This window comes from Eschrichtius robustus, chromosome 17, assembly GCF_028021215.1.
Source record: "Eschrichtius robustus isolate mEscRob2 chromosome 17, mEscRob2.pri, whole genome shotgun sequence".
NCBI lineage: Eukaryota > Metazoa > Chordata > Mammalia > Artiodactyla > Eschrichtiidae > Eschrichtius > Eschrichtius robustus.
In genome coordinates, this window is record NC_090840.1 from 5,149,194 (window position 1) to 5,174,416 (window position 25,223).

General features: G+C 40.1%; 1 protein-coding gene across 1 annotated transcript; it reads right to left on the reverse strand.

Moving 5' to 3' along the window:
* On the reverse strand, positions 1 to 24,887 carry LOC137751283 (short-chain dehydrogenase/reductase family 16C member 6-like). Its single transcript, XM_068525792.1, has 6 exons — positions 24,570 to 24,887; positions 23,459 to 23,590; positions 16,433 to 16,532; positions 15,727 to 15,871; positions 1,993 to 2,118; positions 1 to 70 (listed from the first exon to the last, which is right to left on the reverse strand). Exons 1-6 carry the CDS (start codon positions 24,885 to 24,887, stop codon positions 1 to 3), a joined length of 891 nt encoding a protein of 296 aa, XP_068381893.1.
* Between the last annotated feature and the right edge of the window lie 336 nt (positions 24,888 to 25,223).

Below are 25,223 nucleotides of genomic sequence, written 5' to 3' on the forward strand. Positions count from 1 at the left end.
TCAAGGAAGCCACGGAAGTGTCCATTCCAATGTTTCGGCAAGGGTGATCATCATGTCTGGAGATATTATTCTAGAGAAAAGCAGAGGAAAAAAATCAGAATCCTTTAAAAGGAGTCAAAGCGACATCTTTAGGGACTTCCCTGGCGGTCCAGTGGTTCGGGCTCTGTGCTTCCACTGCGGGGGGCACGGGTTCCATCCCTGGTGGGGGAACTAAGATCCTACAGGCTGCACAGCGCGGCCAAAAAACCCCCCCAAAACAAACAAAAAAAGGGACATCTTTGTAAAGATTACTTTGAATTACACGATGTGTGAGTTGTTGTGATTCACACTGTGCACGTGTCACCGTTGAGAAGGATGAACAAACACTGCATCATGTGCGCTGAGCGCAGTCTGACGTCCAGGGAGCCTTGAACAGTCCCAACGCTCAGGCCACAACTTAGCCATTTTTTTTTTTTCTTTTTTTTTGATGTGGACCGTCTTTAAAGTCTTTATTGAATTTGTTACAATATTGCTTCTGTTTTACATTTTGGTTTTTTGGCCACGAGGCATGTGGGATCTTAGCTCCCCGACCAGGGATGGAACCTACACCCCCTGCACTGAAGATGAAGTCTTAACCATTGGACCACCAGGGAAGTCCCTCCACATGTTAACTCACTGCCTTCTGTGGTAAGACTGTGTATATCCTGATCTACTAAACTAACACATGGTGGCAAAAAGTAGAAAGAAAACCAGACCGATAAAAGCAGAGTTCCTCGGGAGGGGGCAGGCAGGTAGGGCCCAGGCATCAGTTGTTTTAAGTGATTCCAGTGTACACCCAAGGTGGAGAATCATTGCTTTAGTTTCTTGAAGATAGAGGAACTGTGCCTTCAGCTGAGTTCTGCTTAGATCAGCTCAGTTCTGCTCAACTCAACTCAACTTAGCAATTATTTATTGCGTGCATATTCTGTGTTAGGTACTCAGCCTGGAGCACGGAGCAGGAAACTGTGTCCTGTCCTCAGGGAGTGTGTGCAATCTAGCAAGGAGGACAGGTATCCTACAAGCAACCCACAGGTATGGTGGGTGCTACAAAAGTCAGGGGCAGATGTGAGAGTTTGCAACCTCAGGGACTTTGACCTAGTTCAGCAGCCAAGGCCGGATGAACAGGAGGTGGCGTCTTAGAATTTCCTGTGTGCCTCCCTGTTCAGTGAATGCGTGAATAAACCCACAGTTCGCAAAGATATGTTGAAGAGGGTATAAATAGTAAAGAAAGTCCTAGATTTATTAATAACATAATTTCATAATAGTGAATCACCGGTTGTGTTTTCCACTCTGCTAGTAACTTATAGCAGGGGAGGAGTATATCTGATGGTAAGAGCTTAAGATCCATAATCGGATTAAAACTTTGTTCCAGAATTTATTAGCTGTTTAATCCTATAAAAATGACTTACTCTCTTTAATCTTCAGATTCCCTAAGTGTGATAAAATGCATGCAAGGCTGTTATGCAGAGTCGGGCACATATAGGCTCCTGACGAATGTTAGATGTTGTTCCAGAGAAGACAGTGGGCCTGGCCTGAATCCACCTGCAAAGACTCCAGAACTCTTAGCGTGAAGTTGCAGGTGCTCTTTTACTAAAAGCAGTGAGGAACTTGCCAAATATCCTTAATAATTTTCTGTCAACGCACTCAGGTTTATTTGTCCTTTGTTTTCAAAATAGAATTTTACATTAGCTGAACTAAAAGAATTCACCAAAAAAATTGGTGTTCCAATTGGTGTTTCTCTTGAAGTTAATAATTTGTACTCTGTAAGACCCAATAGTTTCTAAATTTTCTCAGTGTCTGGAGTAACCAAGCACAGCTAGAAACAGTCCAATAAATTACCTTTGAACTATTTAAATATTACTTTTCCTTTATCATTAAAAAGGTATGAGGTTGCTCTCTGGCAAAAGAGGAAGCAATGATGAGACAATTTGTTCACGCATAACCAAAATGATAGAGAAGTCATTATTAACTTACTGTTTAAGGAACAACACAACATGCAAAAATGTGGGCATTATCAAGTAAACCTGTTCCTCTAAAATAGCATTTAAAACTTTTTGGGCAACATTCTCGTGCTCCAGTATAGGCAGCAGAAGTAGATCCCTGGAATGAAAACAACAAAAAGTTATATTGTCAGAGTGGTATTCTTTGGCTGCCATCGTGAGCACTAATTATTAAATTTTAGATATCAAGTTATTAACTTGATAATTAATTAGATTACAGTAATTAATTAGATGTAATTAATTAGATGTCTCTAAATATGCAAACCAAATGTAAATATCAGGAACTGCCTTGTGTGTTCTCTCATGACCAACATTGGGACCAGTGCTAATACATTTAATTTTTTAGAGTGAAAGCCTGGCCTTTATTGATTTTCTGCTATGTGATGGTCTACACCTATGGAAGGAATTGCTTTGAGGTTTTTTTTTGTGTGTATTTTTCTTTTCTCTCTTTCAGTCCAAACATCAAGCAATTGTACACTATTAAGAAGCAAAATTGCAAAATTTTATTACCAAAAGGAAAAGTTTCCTGAGCATGTGTAATGTGTCTTTATTTTAGGCAGACTATTGTTACCACATTAAGCAGACTTAGATGTTTGTGAAATCAGTTGGAGTTGAGATGGGATAAGCATGTAATAAAGCTCCCATTAGGCATTACTTTGACATTTTATACTTTTATATTATGCTTCTCTATTATTTGAACCACACTGCCTCAAAAATTCTATTTATCTCAGCTGATTATTGAAAGCTGATCGATTTCTTGTAATTAAATGTTGGTAATTAGTCTTTATATTTTTTCTCCTAAAAGTTCCTTAGAACCATAGCCTAAAGGGCTCCAACATTTATTAAAAAACAGTTTTCCAAAGAAGAAATACAAATGGCCAACATGTACATGAAATTGGGCACATGAAAAGGTGCTCAATCATGAGGGAAATGCGAAGCAAAACTGCAATGAGATATCACCTCATACCTGTCAGAATGGCTATCATCAAAAATACAAGTGATAACAAATGCTGGTGAGGATGTGGAGAAAAGGGAATCCTTGTGCACTGTTGGTGGGAATGTAAATTGGTGCAGCCGCTATGGAAAACCATATGGCGGTTCCTCAAAAAATTGAAAATAGAGCTACCATATGATCCAGCAATTCCACTTCTGGGTATAAATCCAAAGGATTTGACATCAGGATCTTGTAGATATATCTGCACTCTCATGTTCATTGCAGCATTATTCACAATAGCCAAGATATGGAAACATCCTAAGTGTCCATGGGTGGATGAATGGATAAAGAAAATCTGGTGTGGATAAAGAAAATCCACATACACAGTGGAATATTATTCAGCCATGAGAAAGAAGGAAATCCTGCCGTTTGTGACAACTTGGATGAAACTTGAGGGCATTATGAAAAGTGAAATAATCAAGGACAAACACTGTATGATATAACTTGTACGGAGAATCTAAAAGAGCTAAATTCATAGAAACAGCAGAGTGGTGATTACCAAGAGCTGGAGGTTGGGGAAATGGGGAGATATTGATCAAATGGTACAAACTCCCAGTTATAGTATTAACAAGTTCTGGGGATCTAAAGTACAGCCGTGATTATAGCTAACAATATTTTGTTACATACTTGAATGTAGCTAAGAGAGTAGATCTTTTCTTTTTTTTAAACTCATTTATGGGTTTAAAAAAAAAATTAATTAATTAATTTTTGGCTGTGTTGGGTCTTCGTTTCTGTGCGAGGGCTTTCTCTAGTTGCGGCAAGCGGGGGCCACTCCTCAGCGCGATGCGCGGGCCTCTCACTATCGTGGCCTCTCTTGTTGCGGAGCACAGGCTCCAGACGCGCAGGCTCAGTAGTTGTGGCTCACGGGCCCAGTTGCTCCGCGGCATGTGGGACCCTCCCAGACCAGGGCTCGAACCCGTGTCCCCTGCATTAGCAGGCAGACCCTCAACCACTGTGCCACCAGGGAAGCCCCCAAGAGAGTAGATCTTAAATATTCTCACCACAAAAAAGAAATGGTAATTATGTGATGAGATGGAGGTGTTAGCTAATGCTATGGTGGTAATCATTTTGCAACATATAAATGTATCAAATGAACACATTTGTACATCTTAAACTCACACAATTTTATATGATGATTATGTCTCAATGAAGCTGGAAAAAATATAATCTACACATCATTGTTCATTTCATACTCTACCATTTAGGATTATTCACCTTTCTTTTTCTAGAGACTTTGTTTTTACCTTTTATGAACTTAGGAACTCCAAGTTTAGAAGGGCCATCATTTAATATCACTGTTTTCATTGGCTACCATACCACCTCCTTTTGGCTGGTCACATTTATTCTGTGATCTTGACCCTCTAGCTTTAGAGACTAGTGTTCTGTTAAGTTGTCAGAAAAAGTTTCTTAGCAAATGCAAAGGTCTCATTTCTGATTTTATCATTTGAAACTCTTCCTGCCATTCACGGCTGTCCTTTCCAATCAGATATACTTTATCTGCTTTGTTGACTGCTTAATTCCAGAGCTTTTAAACTCTTCTGTGTAGAGTTCTTTTGTAGACACACTTCCTTCAAATTTTCTAGAAGTCTATTTCCAATAATACTAAAATACAAAATTTCCCCTTTATGGCCATTCCTTCAGCTAATATGAATTTTTAATTCATTATTTTATTTAAAATATTTATTATAAAGAATTTCAAAGAAACAAAAGTAGAAGAGTATAATGAACAGTGAAGTGATGGTAAATGGTGAACAATGGTTCCTCTGGGGGGAAAAATGTATTTATGGTTTCTAACCTCACCTGACTTTACAGTCTACTTTGCTCACTGTGCTAAGACACAGCAGCCTTCTTTCAGGTTCTTAAGAATCCCCATTTTTTTCTGATCTCAAGGGCTTTGTACAGGGTACCTAGATGCTCTTCCCACTTGCTCTTTACCTAGTTAATTCCTACTTATCTGACTTTTGGGTCTCAGTTTTCTTTTCTTTTCTTTTTTTTTTGGCTGCTCTGTGTGGCATGTGGGATCTTAGTTCCCCAACCAGGGATCGAACCCATGCCCCCTGCAGTGGAAGCGTGGACTGCCAGGGAAGTCGCCAGGTCTCAGTTTTCAATGTCACTTCCTCTGAGAAACTATCACTGACTACCCCTCCCCATTCTAAAGTATATGTCCTTTATTCTCTCTCATAACACCTTTTTTCTTTTATATCACTTAATCACATATTATTATCAATTCTTACTAATATTTTTATTTAAATAATAAAGTTAGAACAAAGAAGTAGAGAAAATAATTCTTAAAGAGGAAACTTACTGCAATATAACAAAGGTCATATATAAAGTCCAGAGCTAATATCATATTCAATGGTGAAAAGCTGATAGCTTTTCCTCTAAGATCGGGAAGAAGACAAGGGTGCCCACTCTCAGCACATTTATTCAACATAGCACTGGAAGTCCTAGCCAGAGCAATTAGTCAAGAAAAAGAAATAAAAAACATCCAAATTGGAAAGGAGGAAATAAAACTGTCACTATTTGGTGGATGACATGATATTATATATAGAAAACTGTAAAGAATCCTTCAAAAAGCTGTTAGTACTAATAAATGAATTCAGTAAAGTTGCAGGATACAAAATCAATATACAAAAATTAGTTGTGTTTCTATACTCTAACAATGAACTATCAGAGGGAGAAATTAAGAAAATAATCTTATTTACAATTGCATCAAAAAGAATAAAATACCTAGGAATAAATTTATGTTGCATTTATGTTGCCTCTTTGAAATTGCCTACTTTATTACCTTTACTGGCACTTTTGTGTGTGTGTGTGTGTGTGTGTATTAAAATTATTCTCTATTGTCACTTTCAGTGTAAAGAACTTTCTTTAGTATTTCTTGTAAGGTGAGGAGCTAGCAACAAATGCTTTCAGTTTTTGTTTTGCCTTGAATTTTTACTTAATTTTTGCCTTGTTATGCCTTCATTTTTTGAAACATTGTTTTGCTGAGTATAAGATTCTTTGTTGACAGTTTTTTCCTTTAAGATGTTAATTGTACTTGAGTTCCCTTGTACATGAGTCATTTTTCCTCTCGCTTCTTTCTTTTTGTTTTTGCTTTCTTTTCTTTTTGTTTTTGTCTTTCAACATTTTGAATATATGATGTGTCTGGTGTGTAACTCCTTGAGTTTATCCTACTTGTAGTTCATTTAGCTTCTTAACGATGTAAATTAATATTTTTCATTAGATTTGGGAAGTTTTCAGCCATCATTTCTTTGAATATTTTTTCTGGTCTTTTCTCTCATTTCTTTTTTTTTTTTTTAAACATCTTTATTGAAGTATAATTGCTTTACAATGGTGTGTTAGTTTCTGCTTTATAACAAAGTGAATCAGTTATACATATACATATGTTCCCATATCTCTTCCCTCTTGCATCTCCCTCCCTCCCACCCTCCCCATCCCACCCCTCTAGGTGGTCACAACGCACCGAGCTGATCTCCCTGTGCTATGCGGCTGCTTCCCACTAGCTATCTATTTTACATTTGGTAGTGTATATATGTCCATGACACTCTCTCACCCTGTCACATCTCACCCCTCCCCCTCCCCATATCCTCAAGTCCATTCTCTAGTAGGTCTGTGTCTTTATTCCCGTCTTGCCACTAGGTTCTTCATGGCCTTTTTTTTTTTTTCCTTAGATTCCATATATATGTGTTAGCATACTGTATTTGTTTTTCTCTTTCTGACTTACTTCACTCTGTATGACAGACTCTAACTCCATCCACCTCATTACAAATATCTCCATTTCATTTCTTTTTATGGCTGAGTAATATTCCATTGTATATATGTGCCACATCTTCTTTATCCATTCATCTGTCGATGGACATTTAGGTTGCTTCCATGTCCCGGCTATTGTAAATAGAGCTGCAATGAACATTTTGGTACATGACTCTTTTTGAACTATGGTTTTCTCAGGGTATATGCCCAGTAGTGGGATTGCTGGGTCGTATGGTAGTTCTATTTGTAGTATTTTAAGGAACCTCCATACTGTTCTCCACAGTGGCTGTATCAATTTACATTCCCACCAACAGTGCAAGAGTGTTCCCTTTCCTCCACACCCTCTCCAGCATTTATTGTTTCTAGATTTTTTGATGATGGCCATTCTGACCGGTGTGAGATGATATCTCATTGTAGTTTTGATTTGCATTTCTCTAATGATTAATGATGTTGAGCATTCTTTCATGTGTCTGTTGGCAATCTGTATATCTTCTTTGGAGAAATGTCTATTTAGGTCTTCTGCCCATTTTTGGATTGGGTTGTTCGTTTTTTTGTTATTGAGCTGCATGAGCTGCTTGTAAATCTTGGAGATTAATCCTTTGTCAGTTGCTTCATTTGCAAATATTTTCTCCCATTCTGATGGTTGTCTTTTGGTCTTGTTTATGGTTTCCTTTGCTGTGCAAAAGCTTTTAAGTTTCATTAGGTCCCATTTGTTTATTTGTGTTCTTATTTCCATTTCTCTGGGAGCTGGGTCAAAAAGAATCTTGCTGTGATATATGTCATAGAGTGTTCTGCCTATGTTTTCCTCTAAGAGTTTGATAGTGTCTGGCCTTAACACTTAGGTCTTTAATCCATTTTGAGTTTATTTTTGTGCATGGTGTCAGGGAGTGTTCTAATTTCATACTTTTACATGTATCTGTCCTATTTTCCCAGCACCACTTATTGAAGAGGCTGTCTTTTCTCCACTGTATATGCTTGCCTCCTTTATCAAAGATAAGGTGACCATATGTGCGTGGGTTTATCTCTGGGCTTTCTATCCTGTTCCATTGATCTATATTTCTGTTTTTGTGCCAGTACCAAACTGTCTTGATTACTGTAGCTTTGTAATATAGTCTGAAGTCAGGGAGCCTGATACCCCCAGCTCCATTTTTCGTTCTCAAGATTGCTTTGGCTATTCGGGGTCTTTTGTGTTTCCATACAAATTGTGCAATTTTTTGTTCTAGTTCTGTGAAAAATGTCATTGGTAATTTGATAGGGATTGCATTGAATCTGTAGATTGCTTTGGGTAGTAGAGTCATTTTCACAATGATGATTCTTCCAATCCAAGAACATGGTATATCTCTCCATCTATTTGTATCATCTTTAATTTCTTTCATCAGTGTCTTATAATTTTCTGCATACAGGTCTTTTGTCTCCTTAGGTAGGTTTATTCCTAGGTATTTTATTCTTTTTGTTGCAATGGTAAATGGGAGTGTTTTCTTAATTTCACTTTCAGATTTTTCATCATTAGTGTATAGAAATGCAAGAGATTTCTGTGCATTAATTTTGTATCCTGCAACTTTACCAAATTCATTGATTAGCTCTAGGAGTTTTCTGGTAGCATCTTTAGGATTCTCTATGTATAGTATCATGTCATCTGCAAACAGTGACAGCTTTACTTCTTCCTTTCCGATTTGGATTCCTTTTATTTCTTTTTCTTCTCTGATTGCTGTGGCTAACACTTCCAAAACTATGTTGAATAATAGTGGTGAGAGTGGGCAACCTTGTCTTGTTCCTGATCTTGGTGGAAATGGTTTCAGTTTTTCACCATTGAGGACAATGTTGGCTGTGGGTTTGTCATATATGGCCTTTATTATGTTGAGGAAAGTTCCCTCTATGCCTACTTTCTGCAGGGTTTTTATCATAAATGGGTGTTGAATTTTGTCGAAAGCTTTCTCTGCATCTATTGAGATGATCATATGGTTTTTCTCCTTCAATTTGTTAATATGGTGTATCACATTGATTGATTTGCGTATATTGAAGAATCCTTGCATTCCTGGGATAAACCCCACTTGATCATGGTGTATGATCCTTTTAATGTGCTGTTGGATTCTGTTTGCTAGTATTTTGTTGAGGATTTTTGCATCTATGTTCATCAGTGATATTGGCCTGTAGTTTTCTTTCTTTGTGACATCTTTGTCTGGTTTTGGTATCAGGGTGATGGTGGCCTCGTAGAATGAGTTTGGGAGTGTTCCTCCCTCTGCAGTATTTTGGAAGAGTTTGAGAAGGACAGGTGTTAGCTCTTCTCTAAATGTTTGATAGAATTCACCTGTGAAGCCATCTGGTCCTGGGCTTTTGTTTGTTGGAAGGTTTTTAATCACAGTTTCAATTTCAGTGCTTGTGATTGGTCTGTTCATATTTTCTATTTCTTCCTGGTTCAGTCTCGGCAGGTTGTGCATTTCTAAGAATCTGTCCATTTCTTCCAGGTTGTCCATTTTATTGGCATAGAGTTGCTTGTAGTAATCTCTCATGATCTTTTGTATTTCTGCAGTGTCAGTGGTTACTTCTCCTTTTTCATTTCTAATTCTATTGATTTGAGTCTTCTCCCTTTTTCTCTTGATGAGTCTGGCTAATGGTTTATCAATTTTGTTTATCTTCTCAAAGGACCAGCTTTTAGTTTCATTGATTTTTGCTATTGTTTCCTTCATTTCTTTTTCATTTATTTCTGACCTGATCTTTATGATTTCTTTCCTTCTGCTAGCTTTGGGGTTTTTTTGTTCTTCTTTCTCTAATTGCTTCAGGTGCAAGGTTAGGTTGTTTATTCGAGATGTTTCCTGTTTCTTGAGGTAGGCTTGTATTGCTATAAACTTCCCTCTTAGCACTGCTTTTGCTGCGTCCCATAGGTTTTGGGTCGTCGTGTCTCCATTGTCATTTGTTTCTAGGTATTTTTTGATTTCCCCTTTGATTTCTTCAGTGATCACTTCGTTATTAAGTAGTGTATTGTGTAGCCTCCATGTGTTTGTATTTTTTACAGATCTTTTCCTGTAATTGATATCTAGTCTTATAGCGTTGTGGTCGGAAAAGATACTTGATACGATTTCAATTTTCTTAAATTTACCAAGGCTTGACTTGTGACCCAAGATATGATCTATTCTGGAGAATGTTCCATGGGCACTTGAGAAAAATGTGTATTCTGTTGTTTTTGGGTGGAATGTCCTATAAATATCAGTTAAGTCCATCTTGTTTAATGTATCATTTAAAGCTTGTGTTTCCTTATTTATTTTCATTTTGGATGATCTGTCCATTGGTGAAAGTGAGGTGCTAAAGTCCCCTACAATGATTGTGTTGCTGTCGATTTCCCCTTTTATGGCTGTTAGTATTTGCCTTATGTATTGAGGTGCTCCTACGTTGGGTGCATAAATATTTACAATTGTTATACCTTCCTCTTGGATCGATCCCTTGATCAGTATATAGTGTCCTTCTTTGTCTCTTGTAATAGTCTTTATTTTAAAGTCTATTTTGTCTGATATGAGAATTGCTACTCCAGCTTTCTTTTGATTTCCATTTGCATGGAATATCTTTTTCCATCTCCTCACTTTCAGTCTGTATGTGTCTCTAGGTCTGAAGTGGGTCTCTTGTAGACAGCGTATATATGGGTCTTGTTTTTGTATCCATTCAGCCAGTCTGTGTCTTTTGGTGGGAGCATTTAATCCATTTACATTCAAGGTAATTATCGATATGTATGTTCCTATTCCCATTTTCTTAAATGTTTTGGGTTTGTTATTGTAGGTGTTTTCCTTCTCTTGTGTTTCTTGCCTAGAGAAGTTCCTTTAGCATTTGTTGTAAAGCTGGTTTGGTGGTGCTGAACTCTCTCAGCTTTTGCTTGTCTGTAAAGGTTTTAATTTCTCCATCACATCTGAATGAGATCCTTGCTGGGTAGAGTAATCTTGGTTGTAGGTTTTTCTCCTTCATCACTTTAAGTATATCCTGCCACTCCCTTCTGGCTTGCAGAGTTTCTGCTGAAAGATCAGCTGTTAACCTTATGGGGATTCCCTTGTGTGTTATTTGTTGTTTTTCCCTTGCTGCTTTTAATATGTTTTCTTTACATTTAATTTTTGACAGTTTGATTAATATGTGTCTTGGCGTGTTTCTCCTTGGATTTATCCTGTATGTGACTCTCTGTGCTTCCAGGACTTGATTAACTATTTTCTTTCCCATATTAGGGAAGTTTTCAACTATAATCTCTTCAAATATTTTCTCAGTCCCTTTCTTTTTCTCTTCTTCTTCTGGGACCCCTATAATTCGAATGTTGGTGCGTTTAATGTTGTCCCAGAGGTCTCTGAGACTGTCCTCAGTTCTTTTCATTCTTTTTTCTTTATCCTGCTCTGCAGTAGTTATTTCCACCATTTTATCTTCCAGGTCACTTATCCGTTCTTCTGCCTCAGTTATTCTGCTATTGATCCCATCTAGAGTATTTTTAATTTCATTTATTGTGTTTTTCATCGTTGCTTGGTTCCTCTTTAGTTCTTCTACGTCCTTGTTAAATGTTTCTTGCATTTTGTCTATTCTATTTCCCAGATTTTGGATCATCCTTACTATCATTATTCTGAATTCTTTTTCAGGTAGACTACCTATTTCCTCTTCATTTGTTAGGTCTGGTGTGTTTTGACCCTGCTCCTTCATCTGCTGTGTGTTTTTCTGTTGTCTCATTTTGCTTATCTAACTGTGTTTGGGGTCTCCTTTTCACAGGCTGCAGGTTCGTAGTTCCCGTTGTTTTTGGTATCTGTCTCCAGTGGCTAAGGTTGGTTCAGTGGGTTGTGTAGGCTTCCTGGTGGAGGGAACTAGTGCCTGTGTTCTGGTGGATGAGGTTGGATCTTGTCTTTCTGGTGGGCACGTCCACGTCTGGTGGTGTGTTTTGGGGTGTCTGTGGCCTTATGATTTTAGGCAGCCTCTCTGCTAATGGATGGGGCTGTGCTCCTGTCTTGCTAGTTGTTTGGCATAGGGTGTCCAGCACTGTAGCTTGCTGGTCGTTGAGTGAAGCTGGGTCTTGATGTTGAGATGGAGATCTCTGAGAGATTTTCGCCGTTTGGTATTACGTGGAGCTGGGAGGTCTCTTGTGGACCAGTGTTCTGAAGTTGGCTCTCCCACCTCAGAGGCACAGCCCTGATGCCTGGCTGGAGCACCAAGAGCCTTTCATCCACACGGCTCAGAGTGAAAGGGAGAAAAAATAGAAAGAAAGAAAGAGGATATAATATAGTGAAGTAAAATAAAGCTATTATAAAGCAAAGCTATACAGACAAAATCTCACCCAGAAGCATATACATATACACTCACAAAAAAAGGAAAAGGGGAAAAAATAGTATATCCTGCTCCCAAAGTCCACCTCCTGAATTTGGGATGATTCGTTGTCTATTCAGGTATTCAACAGATGCAGGCACATCAAGTTGTTTGTGGAGCTTTAATCCGCTGCTCCTGAGGCTGCTGGGAGAGATTTCCCTTTCTCTTCTTTGTTCGCACAGCTCCCGGGGTTCAGCTTTGGATGTGGACCTGCCTCTGCGTGTAGGTCGCCTGAGGGCGTCTGTTCCCCGCCCAGACAGGACGGGGTTAAAGGAGCAGCTGCTTCGGGGGCTCCGGCTCACTCAGGCAGGGGGAGGGAGGGGTACGGAGGAGGCGGGGCGCACCTGCGGCGTCAGAGGCGTCATGACGTTGCAGCAGCCCGAGGCGCGGTGTGCGTTCTCCCGGGGAAGTTGTCCCCGGATCACGGGAGCCTGGCCGTGGCGGGCTGCACAGGCTCCCTGGAGGGGCGGTGTGGCGAGTGACCTGGGCTCGCACACGGGCTTCTTGGTGGCGGCAGCAGCAGCCTTAGCGTCTCACGCCCGTCTCTGGGGTCCGTGCTGGTAGCCGCGGCTCGCGCCCGCCTCTGGAGCTCGTTTAGGCGGCGCTCTGAATCCCCTCTCCTCGCGCACCAGGAAACAAAGAGGTAAGAAAAAGTCTCTTGCCTCTTCGGCAGCTGCAGACTTTTCCCCGGACTCCCTCCCGGCCAGCTGTGGCGCACCAACCCCTTCAGGCTGTGTTCACGCCGCCAACCCCAGGCCTTTCCCTGCGATCGGACCGAAGCCCGAGCCTCAGCTCCCTGCCCCGCCCGCCCCGGCGGGGGAGCAGACAAGCCTCTCGGGCTGGTGAATGCTGCTCAGCACCGCTTCTCTGTGGGAATCTCTCCGCTTTGCCCTCCGCACCCCTGTGGCTGCGCTCTCCACCGTGGCTCCGAAGCTTCCCCCCCCCCGCCACCCGCAGTCTCCGCCTGCGAAGGGGCTTCCTAGTGTGTGGACACCTTTCCTCCTTCACGGCTCCCTCCCACTGGTGCAGGTCCCGTCCCTATTCTTTTGTCTCTGTTATTTCTTTTTTCTTTTGCCCTACCCAAGTACGTGGGGAGTTTCTTGCCTTTTGGGAGGTCTGACGTCTTCTGCCAGCGTTCAGTGGGTGTTCTGTAGGAGCAGTTCCACGTGTAGATGTATTTCTAGTGTATCTGTGGGAAGGAAGGTGATCTCCGCGTCTTACTCTTCCGCCATCTTCTCTCCGGGTCCTCTCTCATTTCTTTCTGTGTCTCTCTTTATGTGTACACTGATGTGATTAAAGGTGGCCCAGATTTCTCTGAGGCTCTGTCCATCTTTCTTCATTTTATTTTCTCTTTTTTCTTCTGGTTGCATACTCTCTGTTCATCTGTCTTCAAGTTCACTCATTTTTGTCTGCCAGCTCAAATCTACTGTTGAGCAGCTCTAGTGGATCTTTCTTTTCAGTTACTTTTCTTTTCCACTCCCAAATTTACATTAGTTCTTTTCCATTCACAAATTTACACTTGCTTCTTTTTAAAAAAATCTATATTTATTGATTAATATTGGATGTAACATTGTCATCATACTTTCTTTCCATTTTAAAAATATGGATTCCTTTAGATCTTTGAATGTATTTATAATAGCTGCTTCGAAGTTAGTCTGCTAAGTCCAACATCTGCATCCTTTTCAAGGTAATTTCCACTGCCTACATTTTTTCCTTATGTATTGGTCACACTTTCCTGTGTCTTTGTGTATCTTGTACTTTTTGATTAAAAAGTAAATATTTTAGGTGATATATTGTAGCAACTCTGGATAACAGTCCTGCATGGTTGTTTGCTTGTTTATTTACTCAGTCACTTGGCTGAACTAGTTCTGTGAGGTCTATCTCTCCTGCAATGTGTAGCTTCTGATGTCATTCTTGCGCGCTCCAACCTGGGCATGCATATAGCCTTCCTGACTGTCAGGGATAACTGTGGTTTTAGCCAGGCAATCTTTTACTGTCTCTTTCTCTTAAGCCTTTAATTGGCCTGCCTCTATTTGTACCACATCCAGCTCTCATGCTCTAATTTGCTAGCTGGTTGTGCTACTTTTTTTTGGATGATGCTCTGATCTATGGTCTTAGCCAGTTGAAGCTGGGTTCCATGGCAGAGGCAGAGAGATGCCAGTTTTTGCTGCTGACTATGACCCTTGCCTGTCAGAATCTCTGTGTTACAAAGCCGGAGTTGGGTGTAATGAGAAACTGACTCTTCCCTGGCTTTCCCACGGGAATTGTCCCTATCAAACAGGACCTGGGGGGATGGCAGGAAGTAGTGCTGTCACCCAGCTGCTGTTACTAGCCTGTATGAATCTTCCACAACTCAGAACCTGGGAGGTTTGGATCTGCCAATTTTTACTGTCTGGTAAGTCTACCCAAAATAGGTCTTCTGCCACATGACTGCTGAAATTACTGGTGCGGCTCTCCAACAACAAAGAGCTGTTGTAGAAAGAGGAATTGCTCTCTTCACCAAGAGCCTCTCCCCAGATCTTTCTTACCCAGTGGGAGTTGGGGGTGGAGGAACAAACACTGTCTGGATGAGTCTATCCTTTCAATACAGGCCTTCTGCAGAAAATGGGATCTTCCAGTAGTCACCTGCTACCAAACTGCCCAGAGGAGTTCTTCCACTCCAGGGACTGAGGATATGGGAGTTGCCACTGGTTGCCAAGCCCCTGAAGCAGTTATTCTAAGAGGCAGAGCTGTGGGTGGGTGGGTGTAGTCCCTAGCCCCAGTGCCATGGCCTCTCAGTGTTCTTACTGAATTTCCATAGATTTTGTTAAATAAATACTTCCCAATGCGTTGCATGCCCTTTGGTCGACCTCCAAAGACTTTAAATGATTGTCTTTGCTAATTTTGACTTGCATAGTAGATGTTTCTTTGGGAGAGATTTTCCCCTGCTATACTCTGTCAACTCCACCACCTGTTTTGGCACTTTCTATTTAATGTTATGGTTTCACTAGTCTCTAAATAACCTCATTGCTTTTTAGATGGGCTATTTGTTGGCTGTCTCTGTTTCCTACAAATATAGTTGATTGATAGCATTTGGTTCATGTCAATCCCCTTTTTAATAATTGTAATGACTACACTTGCCCTAGGTCATGTTTATACTTTTTAACATACTCTACTGATTGGCTCCTTTGTGTAAAAGCCTTTGTATTTCATTTGCATCCTCATTTGGCTGTTCTACCAAATGTAAACTTTATATCAAAATATCATTTCCCTAAACTTCCCCACATATATTAATCAATCTTTCAAAATATTTTATCTGTTGGATGATTTTTACTTCAATATTTTTTTTAGAAAAGAAATTATCTTCTCAACACTACAATGGTAAATATTTTAATAACTTCTCACTACCAACTTTTCTGTTGCATTGTGATATTCTGATTAACAATTTAGGTTTATGTTTTCACAATAACATATGCTCATAACCGTATTGTTATCCTTAAATTGAATAAACTCATTAATTTAATACATATTGAATGTTTTCTTTTGCTAAATTAGGCATTCAAATCATTTCTTTTGTTTTACTTTTCATATTTCAAAACTTTAAAATGAAAAGATGATCATTGACATATATCGGAAGGGCAAAGATTACTGTAAGAGTTCACTTACTTGGTTGTACAGCCATCAAACATTCCAGTGTTGACAAAATATGGGCAGACAATGGTGGCTTTAACGTTACTTTTTTGTAGTAGTCTTAATTCAAGGTAGAGAGATTCTGCAAAGCCAAAAGCTGCAAATTTGCTTGCACAATAATCTGAAACAAAGTGAAGAGCTGTTAGTAATAGAATTTGACAAGTTAATTTATGGAATTATTTTAAAAACTGAAACTCCTTCCCCTTTCTCTGGCTTATTTTGGGGGCAAAACAACTCTGTTAAAGTCATTTTTGTGGCCACTCTACTCCTGTATCTCCACACTACATACCCAACAACAAAATGAAAACTATTTCAATTTCTCTTAACCCAAGAAGACTACTGAGCCAATTGGTACATTCTTCTCTTTGTTTTTTAAACAGACGAGAATATCTTCCTTTACCACTGCCATTTTAAATAGAGGAGTGGAACAGCAACATGAATGGACCTAGAGAGGATCATACGAAGTGATGTGAGCCAGACAGAGAAAGACAAACATCATACGATATCACTTATATGTGGAATCCAAATTTGGGAAATGGGAAGCAGTCCTGGCGTTAGAAATAGAGCCAAATGTACTGGAGATTTCTCCTTGGTGCAGGAAGAGTTGTCTGTACCTTGGAAGAGTCCTAATTTCTGGGTGCTATAAACTGGGGAATTCAAAGGCACATGGTGAAGTACTCACCCGATAGTCCATTGATACCAACTACTCCTGCTATACTTGAAATACAGACTAAGTGACCATGGTTAGCTTTAAGCATGGCAGGAAGGAAGGCCTTACAAGTCTGGAAGATATAAATACACTGTGTCAATATTCTTTATTCATTTATTATTTTATTTGCTCAATTAGCATGTGATCAATGTACAGGTTCACTTAATAAGTATTTAACACTTACGATGTGTTAGATTCTGTGGCAGTACAAAATAGTCACTGGTACCATGGAGCCACGGTTCTCAAGGATCTTAACATTTATTATGTGTTAATCTAAAAGAGATACTATTTGACTTGATTTTGCTTTTAAGTAAACTATACCAATTGAATTAAATCAACATTTTACATCTAGAGTTTGCTAAAAAAGAACCCCCAAACTTAAAACCTATTGTTTTCTAGTCTGTAGAGCTCTTCCGTGTAGTCTTCAGCAATTTGTATTAAAGTTTGATCACGGTCACCTTCCTGGCTTTACCTTAAGTAAGATTTCCCTCTCACTCCAATGGATGTATTGGCAGAATGGGAAAAACTGCTCAAGGAAAGTTGAATTCCAATGCAAGGAAAATGTGCCCTGGAAAACAAAAGTGCTTTGGAATTGTCTACAATGATTAGATACATTCTTAGCTATTTTGGCAAAATTGAATCATTTATCCTCAAGTAAGGTATTAATTCAATGTTCTAAGTCCCCACGCCATGGAAAATCCCAGTTCCCTAATCCCTGTGGTTCTCTCAGGGAACTTGTTCACTCTTTCTTCCCCTAATACTGGGCTCTTTAATCTAACTTCTGTTGGGAAACATTATCCAAAACTTGAAATAAGGCAAAGAGATAACTGAACGACTTTCAACATGCTGGGGCAATTTCTAATAATCTTGCCTGAGATTTATATAACTCCCTTAGCAATGTAACTTTGACTAATAGTTATTAGAACCCAGAGGTGTCACAATCCTGTAAAATTGGAGGTTAACATGTAGAAAATGAATAGGTGTGATTTTTTATTTTTGATCTAATAGAAAAGATAATCCCAGAGTTAAGTGTTTAGTGATCTTATTTCAGCATTCTTTTTCATTATCTATATAAATCCAAACTCCTCACATCATCAATTTATCAGCAGTATTATTCTTCTGGTTTTCTCATAAATGAGTTAAACAAAACCTTGACAGATAATGCTCTCACCATCTAGTTCTATGAGATTTATGATTTTTAAAAGAATAAATTTATTTATTTTATTTTTGGCTGCATTGGGTCTTCGTTGTGATGTGCGGGCTTATTGCGGTGGCTTCTCTTGTTGTGGAGCACAGGCTCTAGGTGCACAGGCTTCAGTAGTTGTGGTGCACGGGCTTAGTTGCTCCGCAGCATGTGGGATCTTCCCAGACCAGGGCTCGAACCCGTGTCCCCTGCCTTGGCAGGCAGATTCTTAACCACTGCACCACCAGGGAAGCCTGAGATTTATGATTTTTAACAATGTCAGAGTTTTGCATTAAGAGTTTTGGAGAGTCTGCCAAGGTGTGCTTATATACAAGGAACAGGTAGAACACAAAAGCAGCTACTGGATCAAAGAATATCACCTTTGCTTTTGAGATCTTTTGAGTCTCACTAACCTTTCTCAGGACTGCTGAACTGATGGGTAAGTTTCTGCTTAGATGCAGACAATTGGTCTCTTTCGACAGTTCACGTCCAAGTGTGGTGGCATTTTATATGTCTGTCTCTTGGGTGTCCCATTTGTTGTATGATTCGGTTTTTCTTATGCAAAAGTCTAATTACTGAACTTCCTAAATTTTTTCACCCTGGTTATGGGTCAGATAAGTTATCACTGTTTTCATAAAGTATCTCAGGTAATGAAGAGGGCAAATATGTGTTCAGTTAAACTGAATTACAACAAATGATGACTTTATTGTTAAAAAAAAAAAAAGAATTGGTATTTTTGAACTTCAGACAGGTTTCCAAATTGTTTGAACTTAGTCTCTCCACCTGCATTGTCTTTTACAATTTTTTAAAATTATCTTTTTGACAACCTTTTAATATCACCAGTGATTGTGTTACTCCGTAGTGTCACCTTAAATGACTTCAAGGCTTTAGAAGAATATTAAGTTGGGTAAATTTATGAGAAATATTTGGCTTCCCATAAAATTTTAAAAGAAGTTAAAATTCATAGAGCAAAGCTATGGAGTAACCCAGCACAGTGTGGTGTGGATGAGGAGTATCACTTGCCATTTCAGTAAACAAAGGATGCTGCAGCCATCAAACCATCCGTCACTGCAGCCGCCCCCCAACTCCGCACCCTGACGGGATTCAGGATGGAGAAAAGCAGGCTGCTGGCCCTAGATAGTTAAGGTGCGTACCAAAGGAATGATCTCAATGAGCCCAGACTCTTGCATCTTCCCATGTAGAGAAAAGCACTAAATTCATTAACTTGAGATGTCTGGTTTGCTTTAACTATAATCTTTTGATGTTCTAACTACGTTTTCTTTTTTGTGTTTTGGGAAAAAGCTCCTATTTACCCTGGCTCCTCCTTTATCTCTTTGGAATAGTCCCTCAGAGCTCTCTGAGAGGCTGTCTCCTGGCTTAAGTCTTCAGTATATTCACTGAATAAGACATAATTCTCAACTTTTAGGTTGTGCAATTTTTTTTTTTTTCAGTCAACAGTGGCTTGTTTTTTAAAGCTTGAATCGAGAAAGTCAGTTCAGTGTGGCACATACCTTATCTTCTAACATGACATAAGTTTAAGTATATTTTAATGTTATGGTTGAAAGCTAAAAATGATATTGCTATATATATATTTTATGGAGAGATATGCTCTGGGGATTTGTTTGCTGAGATAGTTATGTATTACACCCCAGTAGAGGTTTCTACTTTCTTCAGTTGATATTTTGGTTACTGAAATAATCAGATCCACTCAGTTCCGTCATCTTGCCTGAAGGCTCTGGTGCCACAAACCAGGCACTGGGTCTTGTGGAACACACCACATCACAGGACACTCTAAAAGTCACACTGGAGGGGCTTCCCTGCTGGCATAGTCATTAAGAATCTGCCTGCCAATGCAGGGGACACGGGTTCGAGGCCTGGCCCTGGAAGATCCCACATGCCGCGGAGCAACTATGCCCGTGTGCCACAACTACTGAGCCTGTGCTCTAGAACCCGTAAGCCACAGCTACTGAGCCCGCGTGCTGCAACTACTGAAGCCCGCGCGCCTAGAGCCCGTGCTCTGCAACAAGAGAAGCCACTGCAATGAGAAGCCCGCGCACCGCAATGAAGAGTAGCTCCCGCTCACTGCAACTAGAGAAAGCCCACACGCAGCAACGAAGACCCAAGGCAGCCAAAAATAAATAAATAATAAATAAATAAATTTATTAGAAAAAATCAGTCCTACAATTCAGATATTAAAACAATAATAAAAAAAATAAAAATAAATAAATAAGTCACACTGGAAAGGGCTGCCTCAAGGAGCCGACTCACTGGTACAGCTGACATAGCCACTGTGAGGTGACCCTCAGAAAGCCACACCAGGGGCTGAATCAGGTCCCTTCAGCCTCTTTAGTGCAGGGACGGTTGACAGTCTGAAAGCAGTCTCTTACCAGGCTCCAGCAGAACAGAAATAACTATGTGGGGCTGGATTATACAGTCAATGAGGGAAATCTAAATATGGTCAACGTTCTATTTTCTGAGGGTCACATGAAGAAGTCCTTTTCTTTTCTTCTTGGTCTGTTTCTAATCCTCAATTAAGGACGCTAACTTATGCAAGCTGCAATTTAACTGTCTTTGAAAGGTTTCTCATTTCAACCAATAGTCTCAGAATTCTAGAAAAATATCTTATGGGGACTCCTAGCGTAGGTTATAAACGAATCGGTCCTCAGAGGAACATGAGGGTGGGGATAATAATTTTAGCTCTGGATCTGGATTTCAGATGAATGTCTTCATAATGCGCTAGGCTTAGACAAATATATGGAATGAAATTTACTTATTCTAAGTAATACATATCCAAACAATCAAGTCATTTTATAGATAGCATGAGAGATCCTAATTGCCCTTGTTCACAAACTTACTTAGGGCAGCAGGCAGATTCTATTATACTGACCAGTACTGAGTACTTCCTCTTTCATGGCCACTTATTTTCATGGGTTCAGTAAGAACCAGGTCTTTTTTTTTAAACCAGGGTACAATTGAAGAGACTTTTTTTGGAAATTAAATGGCACATTTTATTTTATTTTTTTAATTTAAAAAATTTATTGATTTTTAATAGAAATTTTTTATTGAAATATAGTTGATTTATAATGTGTTAGTTTCAGGTGTACAGCAAAGTGATTCAGTTATATATAAATATATATATTCTTTTTTTTAACACTCTCTTCTATTATATTCTTCTTAGTATATCTTAGATACTAAGATATTGAGTGTAGTTCCCTGTGACTTGAAGAGATTGAGAGTGCAACCAGAGCACAGGTGTGTCATATTTAAGACTGTTTCATTTAATCATGTATGACAAGGACACTTTTTAGGGACACTGATTGTAGTTCATATGCAGAATGAATGCCTACTGAGCTGCCTTGCTGGACTAATACCTGTTCTGTGACTTTCAGAGCCCTTCCAGCCTTTTTTTTTTTTTTTTTCTGGCCGCACCACGAGACATGAGGGATTTTAGTTCCCCAACCAGGGATCGAACTCGTGCCCCCTGCAGTGGAAGCGTGGAGTCTTAACCACTGGTCTGCCAGGGAAGTCCTGCCTTTGTGGTATTAAGGAAGGTCATTTCCTGGCAGGCCAGGGATCTTGGCAGGTTTGGGGGGACCTCAAGAAGAAGGAAATCTGTCATAATTGGAAATACTGCAGGTGAAACTTGATGGAGACATTTCTTGATTTTGGTTCCCTAGCCTTGGAATACATGAGCTAATAAGAGCAGTAGAAAATAAAAAGTTCTCGGAGTTTTAGAGCAGTGAATGACGATTCCTTCCACAATCATTAATGGAAGTTGATTCTCTGGTTTTAGTGGTTGCTTTAGCACCATCTCTCTCAAGATTTGGGGGCATTCAACAAGAAGGTTATGTGTGCCTATTAATATCCTTTACTGTAACTATGTACATGAACCAGACCAAATAGAATAGCAAGCATAATACAAAGGTACAAGTTCAGAGACTACAGAGGACAACAGCTTGTGCAAAGACCCCCATATGGGAAAGAACTTGATGTGCTCTGGGGTCTCATCAGGATCCTTGGAGTGTAGGAAGCGGGCAGAAAGTAGAGAAAATGGGAGACGGGAGACAGATGAAGGAGGATGTTACGACCTCGTGTAGGGCTTACAGGCCATGATAGGTGACTGTGCGTTATTCTAAGTGCATTTGAATCCTCTGAACATTTCTGAGTGGGAGTGAGATGGTTTAGTTTATGTGTTTCAAAGATCACTCTGTTCCTGCACGAAGACAGGCTCAAAGGCGCCAGCACTGAGGAGGGAAGGCCATGCTGGGCTGCTGGTGAGAGGTGACATTGGCTTGGGCCAGGGGCTGGTAGAAGGGGAGGAATGAGCGTACTTGAGCATGTTTTATGGGAAGAGCCAGGGATGTTGGAGTTAAGGGAAAGGGAGGAACCCTGGATGGCTTCTAGATCTGTGGCGTGGTTAGAAATGAGTGTGACCTAGTCTGTTTGCCAAGATGGCATTTCCCCTTCCTAAAAGAAGTTTTGGGGTGGGGTGGGCGAGTGAAAGAAATCAGTGATTTTTGCATATGTTTATGGAATACCGGTTGTATGTCAAGCACTGTGCTAGGTGCTCAATAAATAGTGTTGGGTTCCAGTGGGGGTCCCCAGAAGGAGATGAAGAAAATTGTTCCAAGGACCTCAGAGAGTGAGTGTAGAAGCATTGAGTAGGAAGAAGGAGGCGCCTGGGTACCTAAAGCAAACCCATCCCAAGGGCCCACCCTCAGAGACTCAGAGGGCTGAGGCGCCCTTCCTCGTGGTTCCCAAGGCCCTGGTTCCAGCCACCTGTGCTTCCTGCATCCCCGTCACCGCCGGTACCTGCTCATTCCATTACAGCTCCAAGTATAAGCCCTCTCAGCGGAGACTCCCCTGGTAACTCAACCTCCTTTGAACTCCCATCCATTTTCTAGAGTTGTGTTGTTCAGGATGGTAGCCTTTAGGCATACGTGACTATTTAAATATACATTTAAATGAATTAACTCACAGAAAATTATAAGTTTAGCTCCTCGGTTCCACTAACAACATTTCAAGTACTCAACAGCCACAAGTGACCAGTGGCTACCATATTGGGAGGCATGGAAAAAGAACACTTTCACCACAGATAGTCGTAGTGGACAACCCTGGTCTAGACACTCCAGCCCTCAAGAAAAACACTCCTGAGTTATAAATTTACTAATCTTCCTGCTGTAAAGAGTCTTTCCCTTCCCTCTTGTTTCTTCCTTCTGCAACCTTGGGCCATCTCTCAGCAGTTGAGGAACCTTGGATAAAACATTTCAACCCATTGAACTGCAGTTTCTTTATTTGTAAAATGATAATGAATATGGCATCATGACTACCATGTACAGGAAAAAACTTAGAGCAGTGCCTGGTATCCAGTAAGAGCTTAATAGATGTTGAGAATTATTCCTCCTGCCATTGTTTCCTCTGTTAGGATACCCAGTGGTGCATGCATGTAAACCACCACTCTGAAAATAACCTCCTCTCTCTGCACAAACACCTCTTTCACTCATGAACAACTTTCTTGTGTAAAGGCTGTTTGTATTTTGGTAGGACGATTTCTAGCAACCTAGTGAGTCTTGGGACTAAACTAGAGAGGGTAGAGGGAAGGGCCCTGCCCTGAGAATCTGGAGTAGGGCAAGAACAGGAGAAACAAAGGTAAGTGCATGACAAGGTAAAACCTGGATAGGTTGAGAGTTCTATTTCATCTCTCAGTGGAAACTCACAAGCAGTATATTGACAGATAAATGTTTGACTAGTTGTTTATAGAAATACATGAAATTTTCATATTTACCAACCAAAGAAAATGAAAAAGAAAGACTTACCCAGAAGTGAGACAGGGCACTTACAAGAAACGATCTTTCCACCATGTGATCTGGAGTATTGAGAAACAGCTTTCCTGTCAGGAACCCCGCATTGTTAACAAGGATGTTCACATCACCCACTTCCCTTTTAACCTGGACAGAAGCAAGGCCAACAATTCACTTGAGGTGTTACATTTTGATACTTATTTTTCCGGGCCATCATTTTTTCTCACTTTATTCACGTAGTTTCTTTAAACCTAGCTATTTTATCTTGCGCATAGAAATTCAGCAGTTTTCAAGTAGCTTTGTGATTGATTATATTTAAAAAAACACATTGATTTGCCAACTTTGCTTAATGAATCTTTTTTTTTTTTTTGGTGCAGAGATGACCTAATATTGCCGTGTGTTTTCTCTGCCTCCTGTTTCTGTCATGTTCCTACCCTTTCCTGCCGGGGGGCTAATGCCAGGGGCGCTGCACAGTGATGTCACAGTGACGTTCTGTCTCCCCGCGTGCCTCTCAGCATCTTCCTTCAGGTGGCGGTTTAGTCTCGCTTCAACCCGGTGTGTGTGACAGTTACTTCTGCAGGTGTCGTCTTCCTGACTCGTCTGTGACCAGGTGCAGGAGGACATCCCCTTCCCCCTAGGGCATGGCTGGTGCTAAGCACCATACTTTCTACCCTCAGTACAGGTTGACAATGGATGTACATTGGAATCATACAATGCAGAGACTTAAGTTAAAGCTGAGTGTCATATTGAAGATCATCTGGTCCAATCTTTTCATTTTACTGATAAAGAAACAGAGACGTAGAGAGGACAGGTAACTAGGTAAATGAACAGCAGAGCCAGTGCTAGTTCTAGTTTCTACTGACCTCTGATGGCAAATGAGTCACCAGAAAAAAGCAGCTGGGCAACAACTCAAAAGACTCAGCAAATGCTCACTTGTATTGTTTTCTTCTGTTTCCCTTTCTGGAGGCCACAAAGTCAGATTTCTGACATGCAGAATCAAGCGAGAGGCACATAGAACTCTCAGAGGAAGTGGATGACAGATTTTCTCCTCTTCTCTTTGTAAAAGCATACTAGATGCAATGCTTTTCTTGGGCACAGAAACTAAGAAGAGCACCAATCAGCTTACCTGATCAGCAACTCTGTAGACGTCTTGCCTGTTGCCACGGTTACATGTGTAGGCAAATACTTTCACATCACCCTTTTCTTTGATCATTCGACACGTTTCCATGTTGCCTTCTTCGTTAATGTCCCATAGAACTAAAATGGCTCCAAGGCTGGCAAATGTTATGGCCAATAACCTCCCAAGTCCACTTCCAGCGCCTGTTATAAGGACAATCTCTCCAGCAACATTCTTTTTCTTGGGAATTATCCTGTAAACTAAAGATCCTAAAAAATAATATAGAAATTTTCCCCAAAATATGGAGGTGTCCAAAATCGTCTTCATGTTGATTCACTGAAGAAAGGAATGTCTTAATTAAGAAAGAGGTAACTGATAAATTCATGACATTATCACAACAATTGCAAAACACGTAAAGCACTTAGTCCAAGGGAACTTACCTTTGAGACATCAGTTCTTCAAAATACAAATTTCAGCAACAACTGCTACCATCTTTGAATGCTTAAATTACATAAATAATGAGTATGAAAATATTTTATGTTAACAAGAATCTTTCCAACTTACAGGGTGCTTTCTTACAGGTAATCTAATTTGACCTACAGGTAGATCGCATGTTACTAGGAGAGCTTCATAGTGAAGGACATAAGATCTTTGAGTATCGAC

What these genes read in the sequence shown, in the direction of transcription:
- LOC137751283 (XM_068525792.1), bottom strand. Translation starts at nt 24,887, where the DNA reads ATGAAGACGATTTTGGACACCTCCATATTTTGGGGAAAATTTCTATAT. An exon ending in TGGTATCAATGGACTATCGG is followed by an intron (nt 15,872 to 16,432) that starts GTGAGTACTTCA and finishes ACTTTGTTTCAG; the next exon opens with ATTATTGTGCAAGCAAATTT. An exon ending in TTTGATGGCTGTACAACCAA is followed by an intron (nt 2,119 to 15,726) that starts GTAAGTGAACTC and finishes TTTTCATTCCAG; the next exon opens with GGATCTACTTCTGCTGCCTA.